Raw genomic sequence first — 22,050 nt, forward strand, 5'->3', positions numbered from 1 at the left:
AGGTTCGGCGTGTGAATGTGCACCTCGCCCAGGAACACTGTCACCCCTCTGATTTTTTCATTGTTTTTCACTTACACACATTTTTGTCAGTGTCATATTTGCATGTTCACAAGTCTTGAATTTCTCAAATATTTAAATTGCGCCATCAAAACAATACACAAGATTCGTTTTTCTAACATAATTGTATGATGTGATGAAAACAAAAGGCCATATTTTCCATAAAGAAGTCTAATAAGTCCAGTTGATATTATGTCGTCCAGCTGTAGTGAGGCCTGCCACATCCTGCATGTGAGTCCTCTCTGAACCATCGTTCACTGACAGGCCTCCCGTTCTCCTGTGCACACACACACAGCTGCATTCACTCTCTTGACATCCTTCCTCATACTATTGTCAAACTAGTTTTCCCCCCATATTTATCCCGATGAAAATATTAGTCAAATTAATGTCGTGTATTTGAATTCAGGGCCCATTCACTGACTGTCTGTCTGAGCATCCTGGCCGGATTATCTCCCCCCACACAACAATATCGGTGCACATCAGCGCTGGTAAACACTTTGCAGAAACAGCTGAAGGACAATTCTAAGCAGCCGAGACGGATTGATAAAATCCACGATCACAATGCAAGGCCGCGCGCAGGGAAAGAAAGAGAAAAACAAAGAAGAAAACAACAATAACAGCTTGTTGCCATGTTGCCACTTTTTTCCCCCTCGGAGCTCAATAATCGTGCAGAGACTGCAGGGTTTGTAGAAAACAATTACGATTTAATGACAAAAAGCATGTAGAAATTGTGCAACGTTGATTCCCCCCCCCCTCCTCCTCCTCCTCCTCCTCCTCTTGGTTTGATCACAGATTTCAGGTCAATGCTATTTTGTTTTGGTTTGGTTGATTTTCTCTTTTTTTGTCCTTCCTCAGAAACTCTGATTCATCTGAAGGATTGAAAGGTGATGCAGTCAGAATTACAATCGTCTTATTTGGGGGATTACAAAGACATTAGGTGTTATCTAAATCAAATGTTAATTGTAATAATAATTATTGTTATTATATTAATTATTATGTAAAGTACCCAAAATATTGCTACGCGTATCTTTAATTTTTTTTCAAAGGAAGTGTTTGGTTATGGATCTACATTTCACATTGTTGGGCCTATAAAGTTTTTGAAACACACAACACCTCATGTAACAAGTCTCAAATGTATATTAAGGATCTATTGAAATATGACATTCCTTCACCAGCCACCTAACGCCCTTCAGTTGGATTTGTGCTTCTGAGAGAGGAAAAGAAGAAAAAAAATTAAAAATCCATTATTTTCTTTGAATTGAAGCCAGAGAATAAATCTCCAACCACTGGTGGATTGTTCCCCCTCGAACCCTCCACTGATCAGATCAGGTTTATTAATCACAGGACTGAAGTGGCACAAGAACACGTGTCCGTGTTTTGTGCTTTGGCACAGACTGACAGAGGAAACGGAACAAACAAGTAAACACACAAACGAACGAACGAACGAACGAACGAAGCCGTACAAAAACGGATGGAGATACATCCCACGAATTGTCTTTGAATGAATGAGTCACACAGTAAGTAGAATGGCCACTGCGGCCAAGAGCTGGTACCAAGATATATTCAGTTCTTTTTATCGTTATTATTATTATTATCATCATTATTTTGTATTTTTTTTCTTTCTTTTTCTTCATTTTTCTTCTTCTTCTTAGGAAAGGAAGGCGAAATGGGCTGGATTGCTTTGAGTGTTCCAGCCGGACAGTCTCGGTCTTTATCGTCACAGCATTTTGGAAAAACAAAACAAAAACAAAAACAGAAATAACATAATAAACAGCAAAAACACGCACTGTAAACAGGCCCCCAGAAAATATCTGCACACGAGAGAAGCATTAAATTGAACCAATACTCAGTCTGTGTGGTATGATAAAAAATCCTCATTATTACTATTAGTGTTATTATTATTTTTATTATTATTATTTAGTGATGAGAGAGATTTTTTTTTTTTTTACCATTTTAAGCAAAGTAAAATGTAAACGTACATAATATCATATAAATGGTGGATTGGATTTGGCATTTGACACAAGACAAGAATCAATGCATCCGATATTTGATTGATTCTGACGACTATATAATAATAATAATAATAATAATAATAATAATACAAATAATAATAATAAAATAATAACAATAGTGATTGGCTGGTATTGGCTCTCCTTTGTAACACTGTACAGCAGGTGTCTGCCATCTCAGCCCCCCTCAGCCACACGCTGCGAAGAGCCCCTGTTGCTTTTGTTATGATGGGAAGATGGCGTGTATTTACCCACTCTCACTGCGACGTAACATCGTGCCTCGGAGCGTGTGTCCATGTTCCCCCCCGCGGACACCCCGTGTCCACATCGCGCCCTCGTGCCTCTCTTCAAATGACACGTTACACAATGACACACCGGCTGCCCCGGTAGCAGGTAAAAGAAAAGCATAATCGTCTCAATGTCGCTGTGATTTTTTTCCTCCCTCGTTTTGTTTTTTTTTTTTGGGGGGGGGGGGGGGAGCGAGCCCCCGCCAGCCGTATGTATCCCAATATGCTTGGCAGTTCCACGGCGTGAAGCCTCTTCCGCGCAGCTGCTCTCTGCTATGCGTAATTTCAGTGCCACCGCGTGTGTATATCCCCGCCGCGTGTGTCCGTGTGGGTCCAACGTGTGAAAACTGGGCCGAGGTCCAGTTCCGAGCGGTCCTGCACACAGAGAGTCAAACAAATGAGGAGGGATTACACCTCCGCGAGGGGTCCGTGTCCTGCCCTGCACAACTGAGGTCACTGCACGGGAGTTTGTCCTCCGTGGTGAGGAGGGGTGTCCCCGTACATGTCCTCTCCCCCTGGCATCTGTCCCCCAACCGGTGTCATCCTCTTCTCCTTCTGCCGCCGGTTACAGAACCAGACCCGCACCACCTCCTTCTCCAGCTGCAGGCTGTCCGCGAGTGAGGTGATCTCCGCCGCTCCGGGCTTTGGACATTTGAGAAAATGGCTCTCCAGAGCCCCCTTGACGCCCACCTCGATGGAGGTCCTCTTTTTCCTTTTCCTCCCCTGCGCCGCGATTTTATCCAGGCTCGTGGGGCTCCCCGAGGTGGAGTCCGCCTCCTCCAGCCACTTGTTCAACAAGGGCTTGAGTTTGCACATGTTTTTGAAGCTGAGTTGAAGCGCCTCGAACCTGCAAATGGTGGTCTGAGAAAAGACGTTCCCGTACAGCGTCCCGAGAGCCAGTCCCACGTCCGCCTGGGTGAAGCCCAGCTTGATGCGCCGCTGCTTGAACTGCTTGGCGAACTGCTCCAACTCGTCCGAGGTCGGCGTGTCTTCGTCCGACTGGTCCTGGTGGCCCCCGTGCTGGTGATGGTGCGAGAGAGACTGCTGGTGGGCCCCGGGGCCGCCTCCGTGATCGCTGAGATGCGGACTGTGGCTGTGGTGGTCCTCGTCCCGAAGGGGGTGGTGGTGCATCGCCCCTTGCTCTCCCCCCGGCATCAGGCCGAAGCCGGACTGGGAATACACCAGGCTCTGGCCCTCAGACGTCGCCATACCGGGGATGTGCGTGGTGGCTGTGCTGGTTCGCCATGCTCTGGCGTCGTGATGCGCCTGCTGGTGCGCTAGGTGAGGGTGTCGCTGTTGCTGCTGCTGCTGCTGCTGCTGCTGCTGTTGCTGTTGCTGCAGATTGCTGGAGTTCTGCAGCTCCTCTCGGTCACTGTCGTGCAGCACGGGCTTCACGTCCTGTTCTCCGAGGGGACTAGGTGGCCAGGGCGCCCCGCTGTCACCGTGCGACAGCGCCGTTATCCACTGGTGCGCGTGGCTGAGAGGATGTCCACCGCCCGGCAACGTGCTGTAGTCGTTCTGGAGCAGGGTGTGCGCGTCCCTGTACGCTGCCGCCTGCTGCATGCTCCCGGACTCCGAGTGCGGCGGCGGCGCGCTGCTTGGGGTGGTGAGGACGCTGTAGTGGTTGGACGTTGCGGTCGCCATAACTATCGGAGCCAGAGTGATAGCCGGAGTTAAAAGGAGGCTGTCTTTGACAGTAACTCTTTTGCGCCACGGGGCAGCAAAGCGTCTCTCTCCAGCATCTCCCGGGCGCTGTGCCAAGGGGACGCAGAGGCGCGCACCTGTGGTCCGCCTCGCTCCGCTCTTTATTGGCCAAGAACGGTTGACAGATGTGGTTACCCCTGACAGCACCCCGCTCATTGGTCACGGGAGATTGTACAGAAGCCCCAATCACTCTGCCCAACAATACTCGCAGGCCTGCAGCATGCGAGAGTACAAAGTGGAGAGGGGAATCGCGCTGCCGCGTGTAAACACAGAAAAGACCTAACAAGCTCAGCAATAAGAAATAATAGATGAGAGGAGTTTATTAACCTCGATCTGGTTCTGTGCTTCACGTTGGTTCGGTGCGTCAAAACAATGCGTAAAAGTTGCATAAGAAACACAGAATTCTCACATTTATTCATGTGGTGACCACATTTGTGCGCCCCAGGAAATAACTTTCAGAGTCCAAAATCTAAAAACTGCAAAACCACTATTCGATTCCATTTCCGTGCATTTAAAGTGGACTAGAATAGTTGGGATTTTTTTGCGCCACGACACGGTAAGCAGCGACCACGAGGGGAAACTTCCAGCTGCCTCTTTGCCCCCAGGACGCGGTCTAGAGAGAAGGGGCTGCGTGCTTCCAGGGCCTCTGCCCCGTTGCCATGGCGAGCGCGGTGAATGGAACAACAACGCCCACGTCACAGCTGCAGTTCGCTCCTTCTTTTCGTTCCGTTCCAAAGGGCTCATTGGGGCCGCGCGCTCGGCCGCCGGGACAAATAATGGGGGGCGAGTGGAGAGGGCAGCTCGGGGCCAAAGAGAGGAGGCTGCAAGAATGGATCCTTCAGCCCCGCTCTGCGCCCACCGTGCCCCCTTCCACCTGCTTGTTGGGTAAACTTTGAGACGGACGCGGCCACAGTGGCACGCGAGGCTGGGTTTCCCCCAAACCTCAGTGAATTTCATTAAAACGAGGAAAGAAATTCTCTCTAAAGATTTCACTGCACATAAACAGTGATGCCTGTCGTGGATTCCCAATTTTTCCATGACAACCACTCGAACAAATGTCTCAATATAGCATTGGTGGAAAAGTAACTTGGAACATTTAATCTAGTGTTGTAGCGTTTAAGATATATTTTCATTTGATTCCACTTTATACTCCACTACATTTCTGTGTCCTTTAATAGAATATGAATTTGTTTCAGTCGGATCCACATTGACCTGCTGCAACATTTGAATCCTATATTCTCATAAGTACATTTTCTTGATAATACTTTTTTATCACAGTATTTTCACACTGTATTTTTTTCTTCTTGATCAAGACAAGTAGTGCTTCTTCCATCACAACAAATGACCAAAGAGGTGTTAATACTATCTTGTCATGGTCAAATTTACCCAAGCACTTTAGTTTTGCCCTTTTTGCCAGTCCTACCTTTAAATGACTGCCATGCTATTGCAATTAAAATAATTCTCATTCTGTTGAGCCCCCCTGAAACCTTGTTTTCAGACCCTTGGGGGGTCCCTGGACCTACTTTGGCAACTCCTGGTATTTAGGAGATGTGATTTTATTGGCTCAAAGTGGGACACCAGCTGTAACAGGCAACAGCCAGAGGTTACAGGAACCTCCAGTGACAAAAAGAATATGCAAGTTTCACCTTCAAAACAGGGAAACCGTGCAACAATTGCGGGCACCAATGGTAGTGAAAATATTTGTCAAATTTGAAGTCACACTTGAAAATACAATACAATTCCCTTTTACTGTTTATTAAAGGCCGCGCTACGATAAAACAACACATAGGCCGTGATAGCTCAGCCAATAAATCATATTCAAGCCAAGGATGCGCACACCGACGCACATTGAATTATAGAGATTGAAAGTACACTGGTTTATGATTAGGGTGTAATTCTCAGAATTACCAAATGTGTCGCCAGGGGCTCTGGCAAGCCGTGTGTTGAGAGAGGCAAAACATATTACCCTAATAGACTAATATGCAAACTACTGGCTGCCCAATTACAGGACCTAATAACGCATAAACGATGCGAGTCCTGTTCTTACAAGAGGAAGGGGTCGCTGTTAATTCAGTCAAAGGGCCGGGTAAAGCTGTCAACACAGGCCGCGGTTCCACGCGCACATACTGTCTCTGTTTCCCTGTAACTCGCTCTGTATTCACGAGTGAGAGTTAATGATGGAGAATCTGAGCGTTAAATTAACTGTAATTATATGGCCCCAGTGCTGTAAAGATTCAATTTCTTCGCAAGTCTAATGGGCCAAAGTGTCCCTGTGCGCGGGCAGAGCTCTCTGTGAGATATTTATGATTGAAAGGCACACCGACACAGAACAACAAAAACACACACACACACACACACACAAACCAACGTGCAGGTAGAAAAACTATAGAATAAAAGCATCTTTGGCTTTCTACATGTCGATTACATCAGTTGGAGAAAGTGTGGTTCAAGTGCGATGTGAGGCCGTTTATCTGGATGAATGTTTGCGGGGGAACACGTATTCTTGTTGCTTTCACTTTCTCTAGGTCAGTGTGTGACCGGCCCATGTCCCTCCCCCTGTGGGAACCCTAGAACAGGGGTAACTAGGGCAGGGGGGCTTCTTTATGCTGCCGGACACAGGGAGATAATGGCCATTCCTCCACAGCTGGCCCACACAATCAAAGCGAGAGGGGGCTCGGAGGATTCCAGCTTTAACCAGGCCATTGTCTGGGCTAATTACATCTGAATGCAAGACCCCGAGAACCCACCTCCCCCCTGAGAGAAACCTGCACAGAATACCCCGAACAACCCTTCAGGGATGAGGGAGAGTGCACAGACATGGGGTGCACACAGAGAAATATATAGACCCCGGACTCCTTCATTACCCCTAAACATAAGCACACAAGCACACACGCACACACTCGCTCATTACCAACACACACACACACACACACACACACACACACACACACACACACACACTCACACACTCACATCCCCCTCATCAAAGTGTTGTGTCTCTCCCGCGCGCACACAACCAGTCACATGTGGCACTCAGCATTAGATCAGATCTCAGCTTGCTGCTCTCAGATGAGATGAGGAGGCCTTGGAGGACTTAAGTTGAATAGAAAACTCACTGAAGAGCCTTTTCCCCCAGTGCACCGCCATAATCCCAATCTATACACTCCCTCTGCCCCCGACCGCCAGTGCCCGGCTCCATCTGTGTAGCCTCGGCTCGGTACAGCGAGAGAGCAGAGTGATGTCAGGATGTCAGGATGATGTCACAACGTACATCCAGGTTATCTGATCTCATCCCGTATGTTGAGTGTGTTTGTTCTGTGCACGTAGGACACGTGAACGATCCCAAAGAGAAACTCAACACAAATTAGAGAGCGCTCACTTATGCTGAAAATTACAGGCGCAAACACTAGTAACGGGCCAACATTGTAAATAGTTTGCGTCTGAAATGCTGAACGGGAGTTGCAGTACAAGTACAAGCTTTTACAGCTAAAGTCGAAAGCACTGAAAGGGTTCGAAGTGTCTTTTGAAGTGCCATCGCTGAAAGCGCGTGGAGTTTTTGATTTAGCGGCGCGCTGACAGCTGAGGTGCGAAAAGATGAAAGCAGTTGAACTGTCATTCGAAGTTGAAGCGCCAGAGACGGAGTGAAGAAGTTGAAGTGTGAGTTCGCATATAAGAAGTGACAACATCGAAATGGCTGTAAAAACATTAGCCCGAGTGGCCGCTGATGTGCACGGCTTGAAAGCTGAAGAAAATGTCTGCTGAAGTTGAAGCGGTGGTTGAAGAGTGTACACTGTAAATGGTTGAGGTGTCAGGCCGCTCAACAGTAGGTAAGCGGTACTGTGATGATGTCACCCACTCTGGGTTTGACCACTGTGCCAATACACACTGGTACAGAAACTACCCACCAGCCCCCTTTCCCATTTCTCTCATAGCGAATGTGTGTGAGTCCAGGTTTGTCAGGACTTTGTTGGACTTAAACACCATTTTCCCTGGACACGTTTTACATTTTGCCCGCGTGTGACAGTGTCAGGGTTAGGAGGTCTCACTGGTGCTCAGTTTAGCATTGATTTATTCTCTTTCTCCAATTTATTTCCCCTTCCGTCCCAATCTGCCTCAAGGAGGACAAATGGAGGAGAAACGGCAAGCCCAGTAACCATCCCTCACACACGCACAAACACAAACACATACGTACACAGTGACAAATGTTTCCACAGGCAGAAATGCGCTCAAATTCATATTTCTGCATTGGACTGGCAAACGCCCACAAAAACAACACGTACTCGGATACCTCCACATGCTGCTGCAACTCAGGTTCTCAATTTCCAACGTTATTGTGCTGGACCAATCAGAGAGGTGACCAGTCTGTGGAACTATAAATTCACAACACTCCCCCAAGTCCCAAGGCACCAGGGCTCCTATAAGACTCCCATGTTGTCCCATATAACTGTCTTCAGAGGACCCATAAAGACATGAGGGGGAAGCTCCCACCTCTGGGTGAGTGGTCATAATTCATTACCAGGTATTTTCACCGTGACATTGCTGTCGAGGTGCACAGATTCATCTCGTCTCCTGCTTTATTATGACCTACACAAACTCCGGATAGGGGAAGCATGAGTGCAGTCATATTTTAAAAGGCGGCTCGCTGTCACGTCCTGGTTTAGTGTTGAAAAAGGAGAGCGTGAGAGGGCTGTTCGGGCCCGGGGGTCCAGCTTTAACACCTCACGTCACTTCTGCTTTGGGGTGCAATAACGAACCTCTGCCTTTCCTTCCCGAGTGGAAAAAGGAGCACATCTGAAACGGGGGGAGCGAGGGACAGAGGGAGGGGCAGGTAGGTCGTTAAACCCACTTGAAAGCTCAGCGCCCTGATCGATAGTCTTGGGCAGAGCAGGGATTAAAATCAGTCTAAGTCTGTTCTAATCAATACTGATGGCTCACCCCAGGGTTAAAACTGGTGTAAATCTCCATACGTCCATACACACGTCTGCACTGTGGCCTACAGTACAGATAAATCTACAGCTATCCATGCAAATGGACACACAATGGGTGACCGTGCGTGGCGCATGCAGTCGATATGAATGAGTGCTGTGTGGGCCTTCAGCCGCAACATATTTAGTAGCATCTACGTGAACGTACACTCCAGTGTCCAGCTAAGAGGTCGGGGCAGTAAATTTTGACCTGTCGTCGATGCAGATGAACAGAGTGAGTAAAGCTCTCGTGAGAAACGAAAAGCTCATTTTTTTTGCGTCTGTGCCTGAACGCACAGCAGAGCAATGAAGGAGGGAACGACTTAAGACAGAGAGCTGACATGCATGATTGGCGGTTTCACACCCTGGTGGTGGACGGACGTCGCCGCTTGGATTGATTTTTTTACAAGCACAGGTCTGCGCATCAATTACCAATACTGATCAGCGCGGCCACGGACAGACAACAGCACGGAGGAACTGTTGCACGTCTATATCCTGATCAGCTAATTCTGCCGGTGTCGAGATTTATGTCTCCTTCTCCAATGGTTATCCGTTTCCTCTAATCACCGGGGACAGGTCTCCGAGCACAAAGCAGTCCTCGTGAAATTGATCATGTTTCAAGAAATTGTTTTATGTTTTTTGAAAACATGCTCATACGCTGTGTTGCAGAATCTGGATTGGCTCAGGCCCAAGAGAGGGGAAACAGTTAGCCTCACATGAAACCACAACTTGTTGTTTCTACACATCGGGGTTTTTTTTTAGATAAAACAAACGAGTAGTGTTAATTAATGACCATGAAAGGTGCAGGCGGGTGGAAACTGTTCCTCCTGTTTCCAGCTTTCTGTGCAAAGCTAAGCCAACAGGCTGCTGGTCTTTGCTTCACATTTACTGTGTGCAGACATTTTGTCGTATCAAACTACTTCTGCAAAAGAAGCTCCAATGTGACATGAGGATATGTCTTACAAATCACCAATTTTTACAGCGAGTATTATTTTAATACATTTTATAACACAATATACTGACAAATAAACACACAACCCCCGGACCAAATCCTTGAAACCAGTAGAAACAAGATTTTCTGCCTTTTTTTCAGCCCCTAAAATGGCAATTCTAATTCTAAAGAGGTTCTAAAGAGGTTGAGCGGGTCATCTGCTGATTGGAGGGTCAGTGGTTTGATTTCCAGCGTGTCCCCTCCACGTGACGAAGTGTCCTTGGGCAAGACTTTATCGCCCTTGACGGCATGTTTATGAGATGCATGACTGATAGATACATGTCGTGGTACTGTAAAGCTCTTTGAGTGGTCAATAAGACTGGTAAAGCACAGTATACATTCAGTCCATTCACCATTTATTTTTGTTATTATTATTATTATTATTCCTCACCACATTTTGCACAATCTTCCTGATTGTTCTACACTCAACTCTCATGTTCACCTGGACAGTATTGTCTTTCGAAATATAGTGAAGCAAAAACGTTCAACCGGCCACACGACTCACGGTGGAAACACTAGTTATTACTGAATTGGTCAATTACAAATCAGAGCAGGGGGCAAAAGGTGGACTCTCCTGTTTCGGAGAATAGTGGAAGTGATGCAGAGACACATGCAGGGACAGGAGAGTCAGAGGAGGAAGATGAGGAGGCGAACAAAAGCAGAGGATCACAAATTTTTACTGTCGCTCCCACCAGTTGTACTTTTACAATAAGAACATGCAAGTGAGCTATGCTCCCTATGTGCTCTTATTAAACTCATTTAGCGCTCACATGCCTATACCAGTTTTCTTGATTATTGTACTTTGTAATTCCTATTCTGCACTTGAATTTCACGTGTTTGTTTGTCACATTTGTTGTATGTGGACATTTAAATATCTGAATTAAGTTGAAAAAAAATCAGCAGTATCATCCATATATCATCCAAATACACTATATGCAGATACATACAGCCTCTTAAGCTGAATAATGTTATACGTATTTATATAATGATGGGGTTTGTTTCTCTGTAAGAAGGAGCGTTACTGCTTTTTATCATCCTGTCCAATATATATGTATCTGCATATCTACATTCATCATTCATTTTTTACTGATCAACTTTTTTCTCCCTCCCTTTTGCCAGAGTCTCTCCTCCATGCTGGGGGACAGGGCCTTGTGTCGCCCTTTTAAACACCCCACCCAACACAAGGACCCCCTTCTGCAACATGCAGCGCCCACATGCAGAAGCTTAATTCATAAGAAAACTCTAACATCTCTTTTCCCCGTCACCGTTAAACCACACTGAACTGAAATGAATTACAGTGCTGCTGAAGCTGTCTTCAACTTTTCCAAACATCAAGGTCACAATGAGTCCTACCCCAGTAGTGATGTTGTAAGGCGCGACTAAAACCACGGCTTCATTTGGAGATGGTGTCCTGTAACTGAGCCAAGATGTACGCCCGGGGATCGAACCAAGATGGATGGGGAGGGACCTCGGGGAGCAATAGCGGTTGTTCTCCGTGTGGTAATCAAACTAATCTCTGTCTTGTTCTCTTACTTGTTTTATGTCTCTAACGCACAAGCACAAACGTTAGTCTCTCTTTCTTCTCAAGGTCTTTTGTTGCCTCCCTCTAAATGTATCTCTACTTAGCAGGGACAGTTTTCAGGACATTCAATCGTAAGGGTATATTCCCCCAGTGTGTCCTATCTGTAGTCACCATGGGATACAGATGTGGTTACAGTGTCTCTCAGCATGTGGAATTTGTGTGACTCGTAATGAACGGACAGATACACCTCCACATACAAAGTGAAAAGCGGTGCAGCGTGTGCCGAAAGGAAATGTTCCTGCTGGAGTGTATCTAATATCTGCTGCTCCGAGCTGTGCTCCAGTGGGTTATTAGTCTATATGTTCAAGCAATTACACATAGACTGCCATATAACCCTCATGCTCTCATTATGTGAATGGCAGATGCAAACACTTCTTTTGCGATGGAACACTGCGTTACACGCTCCCCCCCCCCCCCCCCCCCCCCCCCCCCCCCCCCCCCCCCCCCCCCCCCCCCCCCACCATGCATATCAAATGTGTCTCGGCAATTGGAAAGCATCATTCAGGGTGGAGGAAAAACAGAGGAACTGCTCTTGGAGGCAACCTTGCCAATTAATTTGCTGCTCAGATCTCAAAGCCTCACTGGTGAGGTGCTAGGCTACATACCACTGGGCTAATTTGCGTAGCAGGTCCGTGTTAAATATATGCATGAGGCAAATTCAGTTAGTGTCGTAGCCCCGTGGCTGTGGTGAGCACGGCGCTCGCTCCCATTAGCGATGTTTCTGCCTCCAGTGGAAATCAACAGAAGTCGAGGGCGAAGCCGCTTTTTTTCTTCTTTTTGTTTTTGCATAAAGCAAACAAAATTAAATTTGCTTCACTAAATCAAAGTGTAGTGCCAAATTTGTGACTCTCTCTCTCTCTCGCACTGACTCTCTCTCTCTGTTCCTCTCTCCCCTGCTGTCTCTCCCCCTCTGTACATCCGTCCGTCGGTCTCGCTCTCTCTCTGAGGGATAAATTACTCCAGAATCATAAAAGAGTCGGAAAAAGAAAATACACACAGAGAGGAAAAGAGAGATTTCAGTCAAGTGGGAATCCCCCTCCCAAACAATCCCAGCATGCTCTTGCTTACCGAGATGTTGGCTCATGTGTCTGTCTGAGCATGTTCCCCTCTGTCTCTTTGGTTGTACGCTGCATGTATTTACAATATTTGTGTGTTTCTCTCTCACAGGAAAATTTGCACTTATTTGTACAAAAGCCAATGTCATATTTTTTGTGTGTGCGATATGTACAAAAGTGTGCTCAACACTACTTTTGGAATCAGGAGAAAACACTGTTTATTTGGCACCGGCGGTGTTATACCCAGAGAAGACGGATGCTTGACAATGTCACACCATCATGCAGTTTATTTTGTGCAGTTTTATTGTCAGGTTCAGTGTAGAAAGAATATAGGGAGACAGAGTGTACGTGTATGTGTGTGTGTGTGTGTGTGTGTGTGTGTGTGTGTGTGTGTGAGAGACAGAGAGAGAAAGAGAGACAAGGAGTGGGAGCTCCTTGCAGTATACTGCAGAGCTGGTCTGTTAAAAAAATAAAAGAAATAAAGGGGGCCGCTTGGCTGTTCCTATTGAACTTGACCTGCGGGCCAGATCAATGTATGTGTTAGTGTTTATGTGTGTGAGTGTATGTGCGCGCATCCACGAGCGTGAGTGCGTGCTGCCAGATCAATGTGTCTCCGTGTGCCACGGAATGAGAGAGCACACTGATTACCCAGGGGTGGCGGGAGGGAGGAGGGGGAGGAGGAAGAGGAGGAGGAGGAGGAGGAGGAGAGGGCGGTGGGAGGGATGAGAGGATGGAGGAAGAGGATGATGATACAGCGGGGAAGGAGGGAGGGGAGGGAGACGGGGGTGATGAGATTGAGCAGAGGACAGAGCTGAGACCAGGATCAGGGGAGAAGCTCAGCTCATTTCATTTTCATTTTCCCTTCATTTCACCGCGAGCCGAGCCGTGTGCGTCGGGGCATTCCACATGGATGGGGTGCCAGAATTTAGATCCACAGCCAGATGGCATAGATCAGTCGGGAAATAGCAACACAATCTGGATGGATGGGGGTCAGTGATCCATGCTCCTTTCCCCCCCCCCCCCCCCTTTTTTTGTCTGCAAAATACCTGAACATTGATAAACCGAACACTAACATGGCCGGAGAGATGTGCCTCTGTTTTGTAAGGTTCTTTGGAAATAAAACCCTGCCAACCTCAAGGCCACGCATGACATCTCTTTATGTGTGTGTACCAAAATGTTTGCTATCTGTGTCCTCTTCTGTATGTGTCTTCTCGTGCTTTTTTTTTGATGTTTTCATCGTCGAGAGTATGAAGGACTGTGGCCCAATCGTCAGCGCTGCAGGGGCTCCTCTCATCCCTCTCACTCTCTGTATTTGCAGTCACTAGCAGAAGTGTTTGCAAACCCCTGCCCGTGTCCAATCAGCACGTAGCCAGGGCAAAGTGTGTGCGTGTGTGTGTGTGTGTGTGTGTCTGTGTGTGTGTGTGTGAAAGAGAGAGAAGGAGGTATGAATGGAGGTGGGAGGTTTTCTTCTGCCTCCTCTCTGAAGGGCTATATTTCATCTGTGATGTATTCTGTATGTGTACACACAGCCCAGGAGACTTGTGCACCTCATCCCGATTGTATTAATCTGTAATGGTGTATGTCTTTATGTGTGCATGAATGAAAGAGTCCAGGGATAGTCTCAAAACCGTTGCCAATTCCCAAAGTTGTGGGAGAAAATTCATTTCCAGATTTTTGCGTTTTAATTAAAGCTGCAGCGTTGAGAGAGAGAGAGGGAGGGAGGGGAAAAAAGAGAATGTTTTGGCTTTCACACCAAACATTCAAGTGCAAAAATTGTTCAGGGTAAGACCTTTATTCTCAGTGAGTGGAGCTCTGCTGTGCATCTGTGCAGAGCCATGGCAGAGCGTTTTTTTTTTTCAAATAAATTGAACTTTGACCTCCAAATACACTGACTGGCATTCCAGCATGGACGGTCTAGTCATGTATCTCAACTCTTTCAAAGTCTCAAATGGACTTCTTTTAAAAAAAAGAAAAGTGGAAGAAAAGGAAGGGCAGGAAGAAAGACACAAAAGATGGATGGTGATTCTAGTTGTCAAAAAATCATGGTGAGATTATTCAAAATGTTACAGGCCAAGAGTCACTTCACTAAATTCTGCCAGGAGAATCATAAACATGACTTAATTAAAATTAAATGAATTAATTATTTGAGACAATGATGAATAAAAAAAACCTTGCAATACATTTCTAAGGAAGTTGGAATGGTGTCCTTTCTACAGTGTGAATATGTATCGTGTGCATACTCTCACTGCTGCGGCTTATTGATGGTTGGAGGACTGTAATACTGTATTGAAGCGAATTTGACTCTTCCACTGTGTGTAAAGGAAGTGTGTGTTTTGGGGATCCACACAAACACACACTCACACACACACACCTCCCTCCCTCTAACCCCTGTCTGTGCGGCTCTACCTCAGGAGGAAATTGAATTGGAGAGTTGACCCTACCTGACACCAGGCAAGCACCATTGATTTTTATTGAAACCTGAGCCATCGATACTGAAATTGCTTTTGATTTGTGGTGAGTCTGCTTCCACGTATTTGTTTCCCCCGGTGAGCGGCACAATCTGGATCTGATTGTCATTTCGGTCATCTTCTTGTCACAATTTGAGTTGTAGCGCACTTATTTGCAAAAAAATTAATCATAAAATAAAATTAGATTGTTGTAACTTTCAAATTAATATCAGATATTTACAAAATAAAATCGGGTTTCGTGATTAAGCTTTTATGCTGACAGCAAAAACTGAAATGGAATTTGACTTTCATCAACTGAGTTGATAAGGATATGATTTATGGGCCATGTAATTATTAATTTTGGAAACAGAAGAATTCACTTCTTTATATTAAATTTCCAAAGTTGAGTTTCAAAGTTGATTCTTGGCCTTGGAAACAGCAGTTGATAAAACAATCTCATCTCAGGGTCCATTTTGTAGCTACTCCAGAGCTTTCAGTAGTATATGACTTGATCTTCATCAGCAGATGGAACTCGCTCAGTGTCAGGGATTTGCAGATTTTCTAATTTCAATCATTTCTAGAGCACTTTAGTAGTATTAGTTAGTATTTCAGTAATCTGAACTGCTACTATTCGACAAATTCCATCCGCTGATGAAGAGCATGTGATATGATCAAACGCTCCAGAATAGATATGATTTTCTCTTCTTCTTAAACAAAGGTCCTACCGGAAATTGTACTTTTAATTAATTTAATTCTTGAATAGCCTACCGCATACGCCCAGAGATTTTGTTTGTTTTTCTTTTAATTTTCCAAACGATTATTTACCAATTTCATTGCATTATGAAGATAAATTGCTTGTTTGGCCAGGGCTCACCAGTCCAGATAATTTGTCTTTAATGTTAATGTTTACAAGTCAAACTAACACACAACACTACACTCTGCAGGATAATACTATATTGTGACTACTGTACTTTTATATTAAATACTAGAGTTTCATTTTGATACAAAGATATTACTGCTGTGGAGTGTGTATATGTATTGCACATAAATCATTATAACAGTATATCATTTAATATGTTACTATGTGCATTGTACCATTATTATTATTTTTATTTGTATTACAAATGGTACACAAATTATGGTTTAACAACACACTCATTCATACATACACATGCGTTCACACACATACATACTTGCCTGATGAAATCCTGTGTGGAGAGGCTGTGGTGGTGCATACTGATGCCCAGCCGAGAGCTCCCTGCTGGGCTTAACTTGATCCCGATGCACCGCTGGATGGCTTAGCAACTCTGGAGACCTCTTCTGTGGTTAACCTGCAACATATACACTCAGTCACTCTCTCTCACACACACACACACACACACACACACACACACACACACACACACACTTCCCACAGAGCCAAGCACACCCTCTGCTCTGGTATATTTTATGAGTCTGAATTTGGCTTTCAGCAAACAGCCGCAATTCACTGTCACCAGAAAACAAAGCACGGCGACCTGTGTGTGTGCGTGTGTGTGTGTGTGTGTGTTGTGTGTACCTCCACACTACTGCTTGTGACCAGTGTGTGAGGCTGTCAGCGCTGCTCCTAACAGGGACTTTCACTCTTTCCCTCTCTGTAACGCTTGCTGATAGACACTCATATTTCCTGTGGTAACAAGCGTGAAAATGGCCTCATAAATCCAAAGTGGTTTTACAGAGACCACATCAGCGGCCTAAAGGAGATGTATTATTTAAATAAAACAACACGCCATCAGTAATACTGGCTTGCCACCAGATCATAATGGCTCAGTGGGAGACTTTTAGTGGAATACAGCAACAGTTCGATTAGGTGTGTTGCCACACATATATGTGTGTGTGTGTTTGTGTGTGTGTGTGCGCGCGCGTGCATGCAAGCTCCCACACAGACACACTCCTTTGCTACATAATTTGATATTTCATCGGAAGTCTCTATCCCAGCATGGTGTGGCTCTTTGCAGCCTGCCACGCTCCAACGATCTGTCAGCAGCGCACAGGGAAGGCAGGACCAGACCAATCCACTTCCTTGATGCCACACACACACACACACACACACCCACACACACACACACACACACACACAGAGTGTATTAAAGGTGGTGTGTCTGTGTGTGTGTGTGTGTGTGTGTGTGTGTGTGTGTGTGTGTGTGCATGTGTGTGTGTGTGAGTGAAAGCTTGCACACAAACATAAAATGGACCTGGTGTTGAATGTGTGCTAGAGCGGTACTTTGAACACAACTGAGACTCACATTCAGTCATTCAAACCCAAATGCGCGCACGCACGCGCGCACGCACACACACGCACACACACACACACACACACACACACACATACACGTGCACGCACACACATGCCCTCACGGCTTGCCTAGCTGCGACCCCTGATGGATTGGCTGCACTCCTGCCGTGACAGACGAGCGATGGATGGAGAGCTGAGAAGATGAAGGAAAGAAAAGGATGGAGGGGGGAGAGTTTGTGTGTGTGTGTGTGTGTGTGTGGCTGTGTCGGAGGAGAAAAAAGAGCTGAGTGCAGTGGTCTTGGTGCCAGCAAGGATCTTACATGAGGCCAAGCAGATCATTTCCTCCTCAGCAGCACGTGTCATTTCCTCTAAACAAACAAACCCTTCTGTGGAGGAGAGAAGGCGCCTCACCTCCACCTGCCTCCGTCTCCTCTGTATGTGTGAGGAGGGGTGTGCATATTTTGTGCATATGAATGAAAGATTAAGTACACTATCGCTACTGCTATTTCAGTCGCGTGTGGACCCTTGGGCCCGAAAGCATCGCCTTTATGACCCTAAGATTATGAGTAATTAAATTGTTGTTGATTTGCAGCAAATGTATCAGTGAGAATGTTCAAGTGTTTAAAAAGGAATTTTTTACATTTTTACGGCTGAAGATCAGTTTATGTATATCATTCATCATATATCATATATCATATTGTGTATCATTCATACTGTGGATCTGAAGGGAGTTTAGTCGTGGAAGATCTGACAAAATACTCTATGTTTGAGTTGCATTCTGAGAAAGGTCCCAGGTCCCAGCACTTTTGGAGCTTGGCACATACTACGGACTAAAACACGTGTCAGCCTTTGTTGCTTTGATTTCCTTTTTTAATGTGTCCCAATTTTTTGGAGGTGCAATGTCAAATTGCAGTAGGAGTATTTTTCTAAGGTGTGGTTAAATAAGATTATCAGTGTGAAACATTGCATTGATGCAACAGGTTGCCGGGTTAGGGTGGATTTCCTGGCAGAAACTAGCTTTACCTATACGCTGCACTGGCAAGTCAAATACAGGCAGCCCACATTCCGAGGTAGATTACTTGCAAACTCTGTCCTCGTAGTATTATACACCGCTTTGTAGTGCTAGGTTGGTAAGCCTCTGAAGCTATGGATCAAGCTTAACTTTGTGGATCATATTTCATCGTCTCTCCAATACCTTTAATAATATAATATATGCAAAGATTCCCTGCTGTTCTTTATTTAATGTCATCTACAAAACACGCTCTTTGAATATGTCGCCATGGGCTCTGAGAAAATATTCAAACACCTTATGAACAATAATCAATTAAATGAAGAAAAACAAACGAGTGATTAAGAGGCATACTAAGTAACCGAAAATGTCCTTGTTTTGATTCCAGACGGGGACCTTTGTTGCACGTCATTCCTCACATATCCAGACCTGCCAACTGTTGAATAAATCATGAAAATAATCATTAGTTGCAGTCCTATGTAAAACACAAACACTGCATATGCAATAGTGCGCACACCTTAAGGTACCTGCACCACTTGCCGTTCCTGCAGTAAATAGTCATGTTGGGCATCGTGTCAGACGTAATTTGTGTTTTCTAACCAGGAGTGTGTCGTGTGTACAAACCGCCAATTATGCTTGCTCCTAATTACACACTTAAAGACATAATTAGGCCTGTCTGTTCCATTGCTACGCAAAGCGATATCACACCGCGGCACTCTGCGCGGGGAGAGGGTTCACACATGGAAAGGCAAACACGTAGACATGCATTTTAATTAACATATTAATGGTGCACACTTAGCATGTATGGAAAACAACGAGGCAACAAATATAAATGGCTCCTAATGGGTTTACGTGCTGCCGACGGTTCGAGAGAGCAGAAGATATGTGCCAATATAGAGACACGTTCTGATGGCAAAACAAATGTCACATTAGAAAAAGCAAAAAGAAAAGTATCCACCCATCCATTAACTATACCTCTTACACAACGTCAGAGGGAGATGACATTGGGAGAGGTTGCACCCTGCACAGGTTGACAAACAACCCATCTCACGCTCACGTACAGGCAATTTTTTTTAAGACCAGAAGTAACCATATTTGGTGGAGCAGGGGGTGGAGCCTGACTGGGCGCTTGTGCGCTGCATGTCCACCTACACCTGCAGGCTGCAGCCCGCACCCATTGGACTCTATTAGCTGTCAATCACGGACTGTATAGGAGGAAGCCGGAGAATCCGGAGGAAAACCCACACGGACACGAGGAAAACATCCAACGTCTACACAGAATTGATTGATGCTCACCAGTGCACCACCACGTCAACCTGCAGATGATTAGATATGGGAAAGAAATTAGGCACCACAGTCACACAAATTGATTGATTATCCGATTGATTGCTGACGAATTTATGAAGTCACACGTTAATCCACGATGTTGGGAAATTATTGAAGGGGGGTTTAACATTCCCTTCATTTGACACAGTATAATGCATGTTTATTATTATCAGGCTCTTCATATTATTCCTCGGAAACGTTTGTGTTATAACTACGTATTGTTTCTGTTCTGTATTTGCGTCTCTTGTCGAAAACAGTTGCCTACCGTGAGAGTGAAACACAGCTAAGATGTGGGCCATAAAACTGAAAACAAGGGGCCTAGAGGACAGGCTAGAAACCACCGTAGAGCCGAGGGCTGAAGTGGAGAGTCGGCTGATGATTCCTATTGGGTTCATCACTGTGAGCGACCACTTTCACATAACGCATGGACATTTCAGCCGATGTGAAAACAAAGATATTGAATGAAGCAGCTTTGAGGTACACTGTGTATTTAGGTATTCTACCCACTGTAATTTGATGACAAATTGGATCAGTCAGGGTGTCCTTGCACTCACTGAGCCAAAGGTATATTTTATAATTCCAACACGCCGCTGAGCACCCTCTCCTTCATCCTCTGTTCCCTCTGTTTATAATGCACTATGTAATAAAAATGTCTCCGCCTTAAAAATAACCTGAAAAGTCGATATGTGTGATCAAAATAAAGATATGAGGCCCTGGGAGATCACAAACAGAAGCACACAAACACACCTAATCGTTACCTTAACAAGCATGCTGGGGCTCCGAGGCACCGGGCTACAAGAGGAATGAGGCACAAGCCTTCGTCTGAACCTTGAGATACGAGCGGTGTCTCAGTGTGTGTGTGTGTGTGTGTGTGTGTGTGTGTGTGTGTGTATTTAGCAGCCCTCACTCTCTAGCTGGCTGCTTAAGAATCCAGTCACATCTCTCGCTAGCAGGCAGGCAGTAAGGCGCTTTCACGCTCACAGGTTTGCTTTGGTTGGGTCTAATGCCCCTTTCTCTGTGTGTGTGTGTGTGTGTGTGTGTGTGTGTGTGTGTGTGTGTGTGTGTGTTTGCATGCACATGAGCACATGCCTGAATCTGACTATGTGTATCTGACTCCCCGATTCTTTGTCTCTCTACTTTCAGTTTGTGTGACAGTTTTGTGTTCATGTTTATACCGTGTGTGTGTGTGTGTGTGTGTGTGTGTGTGTGTGTGTATGTGTGCGTGTCTATGTGCATGCACGTGTGCATGTGTTTGTGCATGCGTATGTGTGTGTTGGCTCTCGGCAGAACTGATAAACCCACTTAGACTCTCCCCTGATCTCTTCGCTCTGGGCTGGTAGCCCCCTGCCTTGGCTCAAACACACACGCACGCACACACACACACACGCGCACACACACACACACACATGCACGCACACACAGCCCTCTGCTTTAGCTGCTAGCTGATCTGTGACGGCCTGCCACTCAAACGCAGCTCTGTTGAGACGCTGCACAAAGGAGGAGAGGAGGCTGGGAGTGGAGGGAGGAAGAGAGGACGAGGGGAGGAAGCGGTGGGGGAGAGGAAGAGAGAGAGAGAGAGAGGGTATCAGTGTCTTTCTTAAGGGTGCCTGCTAGCTCCCGCTCTCTGGCTGTCTCCTTATCGCCCTGCTCCTCACTCTCCTCCAACTGACTGGCTTTGGCAGCTGCTCTTCACTCCCCAACTCCCCCAACCCACCAGCACATTACCCCCACCCTCCCTCCCTCTCTCTCTCTCTCCATCACTGCCCCATCTCTATTTCCTGCTGTCTTTATTTTCCTATACCTGACCGAATGTCGGTTCATCTCCCTCTCATTCACTTCTCCAGACGGGAAGACTTAGCAGAAGATGAAAGGCAACGAACGGGAGGCAGAGCAACGGGACAGTCCGCGAAGGCGTTTTGGACAAATGTAGCCAACAGAAGAGAGAGAAAGATGGTTTTGCAGAGGAAGTGCACTGAATACGCCCAAAGAGAATCACAGGGAAGAAGAGTTGAATGTAGAGAGGAAGAGCAGAGAAACCGCCTGGTTTCCGTACCTGCACAGTTTTTTGATGAGTGTGGGCTGCATGATGCAGCGAACAGTAATAATCTATGAGCAGCAGCTCAAGACTGGTCGTGTACTGTGCATCTCCCAGTGATTGAATTTCTCCAGCAACCCCGTACATATACTCAATTACCATAAATTAACCACACAGATAATTGAAGGATGAGTTTTTCTTGTTTTCTTGCCTAATTTGGAGCGATGACGTCAAAGGCTTGGTTTCCGTCTCTGCCAATAGTACAACATGAGATTTTGTTTGTAAGATATATTGTTTGTAAAATTAAAA

At 45.9% G+C, this 22,050-nt stretch overlaps 1 protein-coding gene across 1 annotated transcript; it reads right to left on the bottom strand.

The window, feature by feature from the left end:
• Positions 1-1,690: 1,690 nt before the first annotated feature.
• pou3f2a (POU class 3 homeobox 2a) lies at positions 1,691-4,213 on the bottom strand. The gene has a single exon (XM_035616643.2). It carries the CDS (start codon positions 4,211-4,213, stop codon positions 2,807-2,809), a length of 1,407 nt encoding a protein of 468 aa, XP_035472536.2. The 3' UTR covers positions 1,691-2,806.
• Between the last annotated feature and the right edge of the window lie 17,837 nt (positions 4,214-22,050).

The sequence above is a fragment of the Scophthalmus maximus genome, chromosome 18 (genome assembly GCF_022379125.1).
Source record: "Scophthalmus maximus strain ysfricsl-2021 chromosome 18, ASM2237912v1, whole genome shotgun sequence".
In the NCBI taxonomy this organism is placed as follows: domain Eukaryota; kingdom Metazoa; phylum Chordata; class Actinopteri; order Pleuronectiformes; family Scophthalmidae; genus Scophthalmus; species Scophthalmus maximus.

Bases quoted from the DNA above. Each gene is read 5' to 3' on its own strand.
- pou3f2a (XM_035616643.2), bottom strand. From the start codon at position 4,213: ATGAGCGGGGTGCTGTCAGGGGTAACCACATCTGTCAACCGTTCTTGG.